Consider the following 10,735-nt stretch of genomic DNA (forward strand, 5'->3'; position numbering starts at 1 on the left):
AAAAGGCCAGTGAAACTTAATTCATGAGAACTTGGCTCATGAGATGACAATTCTGGATAATCATGGGCCTTGACAGAAGAAAACTATGAAGCACTTTTTTCTAGATTCTTAGTCTGTTCGTTTTTTTTCGTCTTCTGTCAAATTGATTTATTGTGGGTAGCCACAGTTGTCACAAATGTCACTCGTCACACAACACATCTTGTTGTGCAATATGTAAAGAAACTGTGGGAATGTACAACTGTACAACTGAAAATGGCAAGAGCAGCAGGAAGTATTAATGTTAATGACCCTGCTTCATAAACAACAAGAAATATGCAACAAGAAAATCTTGAGGTGATCTCGGAAGAAAGAAAGTGAAGAATAAACCAGTAAGTTACTCAGAACTGAAACTTAAAAAAAACTGTTTTTTGCTGATCACACTAAACAATGTAAAGAATTTTGGTCACTGGAATGAATGTACCATCTATTAAAGAATTAGACTACACGAACCCAGGCTTAAGTGTGCTATAAGGTTTCATCAATCAGCACAAAATGCCACAATCAAAAGAAATTCCAGAAAAGATGAGAATAAAAGTAATTGATATGTGTCAGTGTCAAAGGGGTTAAAAAGGCTATGGGCTTCCAACAAACCACTGTGAGTGTCATTATGGAGATGATGTGAAACAGTGGTGAACTTTCCCAGAGGTGGCTACCCTACCCCACCAAATTCCTCCAAGAGCACAGCAATGCAGAGGTCACAAAAGAACCCAAACGAAAATCTGAAAAGCTGCAGGCCTCGCTCAGGTCAGCATTTGTCCTTTCACCATTAGAAAGAGACTAGGCAAAACAGTACCAATGGGAGAGCTTCAAGGCAAAAAGCAAACGAGAGTAGAACTTTTTGAAAGACGGGTCTCATGTCATGGTGGCAGTAGTGTAATGCTGTGCTGCTCCAGGGTGTTGACTGAGTTAGTAAGACTACTCAGCAAGACAATGATTCGAAGAGCAAGTCCACCTCTGAACATTTCAAAAGAATCAAAATGAAGGTTTGAGTGGTGTAGTCCAAGTCCTGAATTGAGATGATGTGGCATGACCTTCAACGGGCCCAGACTGAATTATAGCAATTCTGCAAAGAGGGCAAAAATTCAGTGATATGAAATACTGATCTCCAGTTATAGGAAGAATCTGGTTGCAATTGTTTCTGCTTAAGGTGCCACTTTCATGTATTAAACTTAGGAGTAATCACTTTTTCACATGGGTGATACAGATGTGGCAACCCTTTTCCTTTAATGAATGCAATGACCACTTAGAAACTGCACAAATAGGGGAAACTGGGAGTCAAATGATTTTTCACAGCATTGTATGAAAAGAATGCCTTTAATTATTATGCATCCATGAAATTTCAATACCATAAAACTGGGTTAAATTGTCCAGCATGCACTGACCCAGGCCTCATAGCTTCTTTAATCGTGTTGTGGGCAATGTAACCCCAAGCACTTAAGAACAGAGGATTTTCCCAGCCTTAGGAATTACTTAAAGAACTTTTTCTCTATTTGCTGATTCTGTCAGTTAATATAGTCATTAAGTACAAGTTATTTATTTTTTTAGCACCAGAAAAAAGCATAAAAGACATTTAACAGAAAATCAAAAGCCACAAGAACTAAATATAATTATGAACAGTATTCTTAGATGCTTGTTGCAATTTTGGCTTCACATGATCATAGTAATCTCATTCATATATTTAGACTTACCAGTCCGTAAAATTGAACTCCACATTACAGTGTTCAAGATCAATTTTTCCTTTCGTTTTGTCCATTTCTTTTACTCAGTAACAGCTTCTTGAAAGCGTCACATTATTTCAGACCCATAATGTATTTTCCTACAGTGGAAGGATGGACAGATTTTTTCAGATTACAAGGTCCTGTTTGTTATGGTGGCAGTGTTGGTGGTCCACTAGGTCAACCAGTTTGTTAAGAGTTCGTTTTCTATATATCTCCTGAAAAATATATAACTTATTAACTTAATGGCTATTTTTAATGGAAATTTAATAAATGAAGCGTGGATTCTGACCTTTGTACAGTACTGCGTGTCAGTAACAAGTTGCTTGGACCTATATTGATCAGGTTGTTTATATTTGTGCTAAAATATTTGTCATTTTAGTGAAAGAATGAGAGACAAGGATCAAAAAGGTATGAAAGCACTTAGCACCATATCATGAGAAAACAAATGAACCTCCCTGTAATATAAAATATAATATAAAAAATTATATAATATAAAAATATATTATAATTAATGCACTGCACATTAAGCTCAGTGGTCATTATAAGTGTTAACGTATGATATTGCAAATATATTACATAATACTAGCTTTAAAAATGAATGAAGACATGTACATATTCATATTTTTCCTTGTGAGGTTCCTGAGGCTTCCATCTTGTGAGGTTCCTGTCCCAAGAAAAGGCAGCTGATAGCACAAAATGGCTATTGACTTGTTGCATTAACATCCTACTTAATGAAGACAATTGAAAGTCTGATGCTAGCTCGTCTGAGATCTCTGGTCAGAATAGTACTTGACCCTCTGCAGTTTGCATATCAGTATGGCCCTGGAGTAGATGATACGGTTATCTACCTGCTGGACAGAACACACTCTCACTTGGACACATCAGGCAGCACTGTGAGGATCATGTTCTTTAATTTCTCCAGTTCATTCAACACCATATGTGATATTAGGGAAGAAGCTATGGCTGATGCAGGTGGATGAATCTATGAATGAATTGAATGAATGAATTTACAACCATTTGTCACTGTGTTTGCACACTGTGAAATTAGACCTCTGCATTTAACCCATCTGTGCAGTGAAACACCCACATGAACTTTCTGACTGGACAACCTCAGTACGTATGATTGCAGGGCTGAGTCTCAGGTAAGGTGGTGTGCAGTGTTAGGGTACCCCAGGGGAGTGTATTAGCCCCTTTCCTTTTCAACCTGTACACCTCTGACTTCAGGTACAACAGAGTCATGTCATCTGCAAAAATTCTCTGATGATACAGCAATTGTGGAATCAGAAACGGAAAAGAGGAGGAATACAGGCAGCTTTGTTGGCAAGTGTAAGCTGAATCAGCTACAGCTAAACATCAGTAAGACTTAGGAAATCCAAACCTGCCTTGTCACCAGCCATCACTGATGGAGCAGATGTGGAGGTGGTAGGGACGTACAAGTATCTGGGTGTGCACCTGGACAACCAACTGGACTAGAACTGTAGCACTCACATTGTGTACAAGAAAGGCTAGGAGGCTGAGGTATTTTGGTGTGTGCTCTAAGCACCTATAGACATTCTGTAGTCTGCTGTAGCGAGTACTTTATTCTATGCTCTTGTGTGCTGGGGCAACAGCATTAGCAAAGGTGCTCTGAACAAATTATACAAACTTAGGAATTAGGAATACTGTCTCTGTTGTAATGATGGACCCTCTGGAGGTTGTGGCAGAACAAAAGGACGCTCAACAAGCTGCTACCCATCTTGGGCAATACCTCACACCCCTGCATAGTGCAATGGATAAACAGCTAAGTACCTTCAGTTGGAGACTGTTGCAGTGTTTTAAAGAGCACCATGTAATATCCTTCTTATCCCTTGTTATAACGCTTTACCACAAGTCTCCTGAAAGCAGAGATTGTACTGATCCTCTGCTGCCTGAAACATGTTGAATCACATCATTATATCACCTCTCTTGTTAACACACTGTGCAATACATCATAATCTGCTAATGTAATGACACTTGACACTATGCACCTTAGACTGTAAGTACTCCTGCTGCTCCTAATTATTGTTATACTCATTGTGTTTTAACTACCTCATACATATCTCATAGGGCAATACCTGCTCTCACGGAAATGCACCAAATGCATATGCATATGTAATAGTTATCCTTTTATTCCTATTCCCTCATATTTCCCTCAAATTTATGTCTATTTTTTATTTCTGCCTAATTTGTCTATTTTTATTTGTGCCTGTATGTAAGCTTATGAGCAATTATATGTCTTGCTATTGTAATTTCCTATCTATCTATCTATCTATCTATCTATCTATCTATCTATCTATCTATCTATCTATCTATCTATCTGTCTATCTATCTATCTATCTATCTATCTATCTAATAGGGACTTGCGAAATAACGTTCTTTTTCTAAAAGTGCCTGGTCACGTTACACAAATAAACAAATGTACTCATGCTGTAAAAGGCAGGGGCCGTGGTACTGTTGTTATCTCTCTTTGTTCCTCATTATCTTTTTCGTTCTGACCGTAACGCAACTGGTCTTTTCCAGGAACTAGCGTGAAAGATCTTACCTGCCCAGCTAAACACCACCTCATTGTTTCTCTATGCTGAACCTGTCCTGAGACCAATCAGATTTACTTACGACTAATCAGGCGGCGATAGTGACATGTATCTATAATTAATCTACAGATGATCTATCCAAATGCATGTCACGCAGAGAATTGGGTCAGTGGAGCGAGTTTAAAATAAGAAAATTAACTCGGGACTTTTTCTGCTCAGTTTTTTTTTTTAAATACTCTTTGTTATAACTAAGCACATTCATTAAACGACTTTGATTGGACTAGTGGATGAAAACTCCTTACTCACACAACAGTGACCTTCCTTTGCCCTGTGAATCAGCTGTTCCACATCCAACCTTACTCAGTTTTGAAATTAGTTGTATAGTAGCTCATACACGAGTTTCTGTCATGACACAAATCAGTGACAGTAAGAGCAGCGATCACTGAAATCCCAGGTTTCACTTTCTTATTCATGTGATCGTACATAAGTTATAGATCAGGCTGATGGACTGAGGTACCTTGACTGATTAATCGGTTACCTATACAGAAGTTACTGCCGCCGCAGGAAGAAAATGGGTCAGCGTGATTTCTTCCACACCTGAAGATCTAACTTTCTAACAGCTGTAAACATCAGGTGATGATAACATTTGCATCAATCAGCTGACTTTTCTTACATTTTCCAAAGTTGGAAATGCACCATGCGCGCTTGGCTTAATAAAATGGTTTCATGAATAAGATTTTTTTTTTTTTAAATACAGATATTAAACAGAACTTCATCTCTGAGATGTACTCTGAAGTGTTTGATAGTGGACCAAAGAACAGATAATAAACACTGATCAAAGATCAGGTATGTGGTCGGTTTATGTTGTCCGGTGTCAGCTGATTCCAGATCAGCATTCTTACTCTCAGAGTTTAATAAATATTCAATGTCGACCCAAACAAATTTTGTAGTAGATAATCGTGAAAAATAAACTATCGCTTACCTTAGTATAACAACTTATAAGAGCCATCCAAGTCCCAAATGTTCAGAGCAAACAAGCGGGCTCCTCTTTCACAGCAGACCTCTCTCTCTCTCTCTCTCTCTCTCTCTCTCTCTCTCTCTCTCGTCGTTGCACTTCAGAATTTCGGGACTTGAATGCTAATAACTCCGATCAATGTGGGTATCCACTCCACAAAGCAAGGGGGAGGGGCGGCCGTTTTATAAACCTGGTGACTAAGACACTAAGCTGCACGGGATGTGCTAAGATGCAGTCTGTAAACTAACTACTAATTTCAGATGAAAGTTTCAGCAGAGAGAAATTGTACAAGCCGTTATCAAACACTCTGTCATGGAACAGGTTTTGGAGTTGAGAACCACTCTAACAATAGTTTCTCTCACTCGGTGTCTGGAGAGTCCAAAGAATGATGTGGGGTGAGGTCGAATTAGTCTACAAATGTGGGTCACACGGCGAATCTGTGATTAAATCAACATAATAACGCCAATTTATGGTTGTGATGTCAGTGTATAAGACAATTTTGGAGTAGTTGGTAGAGCTAGGTGAGCGGTGGGAGGTCCCACTCTTATCGAACCGATTCTTTCGAACTGTCCAACTCGATGAATCGACCGGCCGATTCAACGACTCCTTGATTCACGAGACGAGTAGATCTCGTTCTGAAATCCTTCCTATAAAACAGTATCTCCGGCCCTGAAGGGTCAATGTCCTGCATAGTTTGCTGATTTGCTTATTCAAACACCCATGATTATGCTCATCTGTTGATTGCCACGTTTAGTGGGTGTGTTTGAACAGGGAAACCTCCTGTGCACCCCTGCTGTACAATAACACTATATATATATATATATATATATATATATATATATATATATATATATATATATATATATATATATATATATATATATATATATATATATATATATATATATATTGGCGAGTAATATGGACCTAAACATTGAATAGATGCTACAAACAGTTTGATGTTGAACTGGGACGTAAATTGGATGAAGTAGTTTATTTGAATGTTTCGTTCATGAGTCGGACACCTCTAATATTAACAAAGTGTTCACTTTGATAGCAATTTCCTGAAGTTCAGCTGCACTACTGTGTGGTAGTAGATTTTAAAGTGTTTGTTCTTTGGTAATATGTCTTTTTTAACATGATAGAAAAAACAGAAAATAAAAGGTTTAAATTATTCAATTCAATTATTCAATGGGATTGCTAGGCTAGTTCTTTGGTGACACCTGGTGTCTACTTAAGTACATTTTTATGCGTCTATATATATAAAATGGCAACTTTACAGGAGAAGATAGAAACACTCTTTACATTTAATGTAAGTAAATGGAACCAGAGTTTTTTTCCCCAAGTAATTTTAGGCCATTTCTTTTAGTCCATTCATTATAAAATTTACTTACAATTACTTCAATTTTTGATGGTCTTCAGTTTTTGACATAATTTCAGCATACTTGTTAGCACCCTTTTACCCTATTTTTAAGTGGTTAGGACTCCCATGGACCCTCACAGAGCACATACTGTTTGGCAGGTGGATCATTCGCACTTCAGTAAGACTGACGTGGTGGTGGTGTGTTAGTGTGTGTTGTGCTGGTCTGAGTGGATCAGACACAGCAGTGCTGCTGGAGTTTTTAAACACCTAAGTGGCTGTGTTTACGCGCAAATATTTTTACCGATCCGATGTAATACAATCGGATTACAGATTCTGACTGAGGTGTTTATATGCTCAATCTATTCAACAATCTGATGCAAAATATTCGTTTACATACTACAAGTAATCCGATGCAAAATGACGCGCATGCGTGGAATCGCTCTACGAGTAAACGTTACCATGACTCGTGAGGTCCAGTCAGAGAGACAAGTTTTCATCTGGGGGCTTTTGTTTTTAATTACTTTAAAATGATGTTAGACTCAGAAAAACGTCCTTCACATGTACTTATTAAGGAAGCGGCGAGAGGAAGACGTCGTGTTCTGAGACATATAAGCTGGACGTCCGTCCCACCGCTGTCTTTTAAAGCTATTATACTTCTATTCAACGGATTATTTAGAGGTTTACCCACCTCATTCAATCGGATAGAAATTGTATTCCGAATGGCCTCAATCGGACTAGACTATTCTGAATGAGCTGTTTACATGGACGTATTCTATTCTGTTTGATTATTGACTATTGGATAATTAGGCTGCATGCAAACGTGGCTAGTGTCACTGCTGGACTGAGAATAGTCCACCAACCAAAAATATCCAGCCAACAGCATCCTGTGGGCAGCATCCTGTGACAACTGATGAAAGACTAGAAGATGACCAACACAAACTGTATAGCAGCAGATGAGCTATGGACTCTGACTTTACATCTCCAAGGTGGACTGACAAGGTAGGAGTGTCTAATAGAGTGGGCAGTGAGAGGACACAGTTTTTAAAAACTCCAGCAGCACCACTGTGTCTGATCTACTTGTACCAGCACAACACACACTAACATACCACCATCACATCAGTATCATGAGTATATCGGTATATATATTTGGCCCAACAGGGTAGAGAGGGGAAAGAGCTAGACAGAGCTCAATCATTAAATATTAAAGTGCTTAATAGATCAGGACATGTGGATATGGACATTGCTAATTTACATACTGGTTACATAATCTAAAAAGTTAAAAACTACCGTTTGTGATGGGTAACAAAAAACACAGAAAATAAAAAGTTTGTGTTACTCACTGGTATAACTGGTTTTGCTGTTTAGCTTTGTGTTCATTCATAATTTTTTTTTTGATGCAGTACACAAAGTAATGTGTAGTTCGTTAGTGACACCTGGTGTCTACTGAAGTGTATTTATATATGTCTGAAAAGATGTTAATCAGCACTAGTGTTTTTACTGTTTTTGTTCTGCCGTTTACGTTAGAGAATTGTTGATGCTTGACATTTTAAATCAGTACAATTCTATTTCTATTAATTTACATAATTAATAATGTCATTGCCATTAAAATGAGCTAAATTATTTGATATTTGATGACTTTGTAGTGAAGACTTTCATTTTGATAAAAAAAAATGCCAGTCAGTCTGTGCTGTTCTAGCAACAGAGCTTTTGTAGTTTTCTAATGGTCTCCAAATGTCACGCTGCTCATGGTTCAGCATTATAAATACAACCCCAATTACAATGAAGTTGGCACGTTGTGTAAAACATAAATAAAAACAGAATACGATGATTTGCAAATCCTTTTCAACCTGTATTCACTTGAATGCACTACAAAGACAAGATATTTAATGTTCAAACATAAACTTTATTGTTTTTTGCAAATATTCACTCATTTTGAGTTTGATGCCTGCAACACATTCCAAAGAAGTTGGGACAGGGGCATGTTTACCACTGTGTTACATCACCTTTCCTTTTAATAACACTCAATAAGTGTTTGGGAACTGAGGACACTAATTGTTGAAGGAATTATTTCCCATTCTTGCTTAATGTACAACTTCAGTTGCTCAACTGTCCGGGGGCTCTGTTGTCGTATTTTGCGCTTCATAATGCACCACACATTTTCAATGGGAGACGGGTCTGGACTGCAGGCGGGCCAGTCTAGTACCCGCACTCTTTTACTACGAAGCCATGCTGTTGTAACACATGCAGAATGTGGCTTGACATTGTCTTGCTGAAATAAGCAGGGACGTCCCTGAAAAAGACGTGGCTTGGATGGCAGCATATGTTGCTCCAAAACCTGTGTGTACCTTTCAGCATTAATGGTGCCTTCACAGATGTGCAAGTTACCCATGCCATGGGCACTAACACACCCCCATACCATCAGACATGCTGGCTTTTGAACTTTGTGCTGATATCCGGCCAGTCCTTTTCCTCTTTGGCCCGGAGGACACAACGTCCATGATTTCGAAAAACAATTCGAAATGTGGACTCGTCAGACCACAGGACACTTTTCCATTTTGCGTCAGTCCATCTCAGATGAGCTCGGGCCCAGAGAAGCTGGCGGCTGGGTGTTGTTGATATGTGGCTTTCGCTTTGCATGGCAGAGTTTTAACTTGCACTTGTAGGTGGAGTGACGAACTGTGTTCAATGACAGTGGTTTTCTGAAGTGTTCCTGAGCCCATGTGGTAATATCCGTTACAGAATGATGTCGGTTTTTAATGCATTGCCACCTGAGGGACCGAAGGTCACGGGCATTCAGTGTTGGTTTTCTGCCTTGCCGCTTACTTGCAGAGATTTCTCCAGATTCTCTGAATCTTTTGATGATATTATGGACAGTAGATGATGAAATCCCTAAATTCCTTGCAATTGTACATTGAGAAACGTTGTTCTTAAACTGTTGGATCATTTGCTCACGCAGTTGTTTACAAAGTGGTGAACCTCGCTCCATCCTTGCCTTTATGCCCAACAATGACACTCACCTGTTTCCAATTAACCTGTTCACATGTGGAATGTTCAGGTGTTTTTTGAGCATTCCTAAACTTTCCCAGGCTTTTGTTGCCCCTGTCCCAACTTCTTTGGAACATGTTGCAGGCATCAAACTCAAAATGAGTGAATATTTGCAAAAAACAATAAAGTTTAGCCATTTGAACATTAAATATCTTGTCTTTGTAGTGTATTCAAGTGAATATAGGTTGAAAAGGATTTGCAAATCATTGTTTTCTGTTTTTATTTATGTTTTACACAATGTCCCAACTTCATTGGAATTGGGGTTGTAATCTTATCCACAGTGTCACTTACAGCCATACCACCCTTAGAACGCCTGCTCTCATTTGATCTTGGAAGATAAGCAGGGTTGGGCCTGGTTAGTACTTGGATGGAAGACCACCTGGGAATACCAGGTGCTGTAAGCTTTTTCACACCGAAGCATGCACATTCAAGTTTTTTTTTCCTCTTTTACTCTTATTTTCTTTCATCGTCCCTTATTTACAGGGCTTTCAGTTACAGGCATCGGTGTATTGATAGTGTGAGATGATTAAAAAAAAAGACCTGCCAATGTAATTAGTCAACTATCTGCTCAACATTTGAACCATTTTCTTACAGCTTATTTGACCACAGTGCAATTTCTGTGACATGACATTTATTATTCTGAGCTGATTATGAATTAATACAAATACAAATACAATCACCGCCTTTACGGCATGTAATCACATAGAAAAACAGCATGTTTCTCTTACAACTTACACAGTTCCTGTACAGATGAATGATTATAAAATTAGTACTTTTTAAAACTGCCATGAAAAATCTCACCTGTGAATTATGTTTTTTTTTTTAATCAGGCACTTTAGAAGGAACTCAGTGAAATGTTTCTTTGCTGAAACTGTGGAAAGAAACTTGTAAATGACAAGAACACTCTGGACATCCTTTCAGTTTCTGCATAAAGTCAGTGGTGCTCTAAGAGGCCTTTGAAGCAGATCTTAAGTTTGAACTGGACAAAAGCTATTATATTTCTATA

At 38.4% G+C, this 10,735-nt stretch overlaps 1 protein-coding gene and 1 pseudogene across 4 annotated transcripts in view; one reads left to right on the forward strand and one right to left on the reverse strand.

Moving 5' to 3' along the window:
- The window catches only part of gdpd2 (glycerophosphodiester phosphodiesterase domain containing 2), a 28,130-nt gene extending 22,686 nt beyond the window's left edge, over positions 1-5,444 (reverse strand). For 2 of the 4 annotated variants that reach the window (XM_017707160.2, XM_037540554.1), the window contains exon 1: positions 5,289-5,444. Coding sequence is in view for 1 of the 4 variants with exons in the window: in XM_017707161.2 (XP_017562650.1) it covers positions 5,289-5,315 (27 nt within the window). In the remaining 3 variants the exon portion in view is untranslated. Of the gene's footprint in view, positions 1-4,612; positions 4,752-5,288 lie in introns of those variants that run through there. The other 2 variants (XM_017707161.2, XM_037540552.1) reach the window with 2 other exon arrangements.
- Positions 5,445-10,014: 4,570 nt separating this feature from the next.
- On the forward strand, positions 10,015-10,133 carry LOC119263924 (annotated as a pseudogene).
- Positions 10,134-10,735: the final 602 nt, after the last annotated feature.

This window comes from Pygocentrus nattereri, chromosome 8 (genome assembly GCF_015220715.1).
Source record: "Pygocentrus nattereri isolate fPygNat1 chromosome 8, fPygNat1.pri, whole genome shotgun sequence".
Taxonomy (NCBI): Eukaryota; Metazoa; Chordata; class Actinopteri; order Characiformes; family Serrasalmidae; genus Pygocentrus; species Pygocentrus nattereri.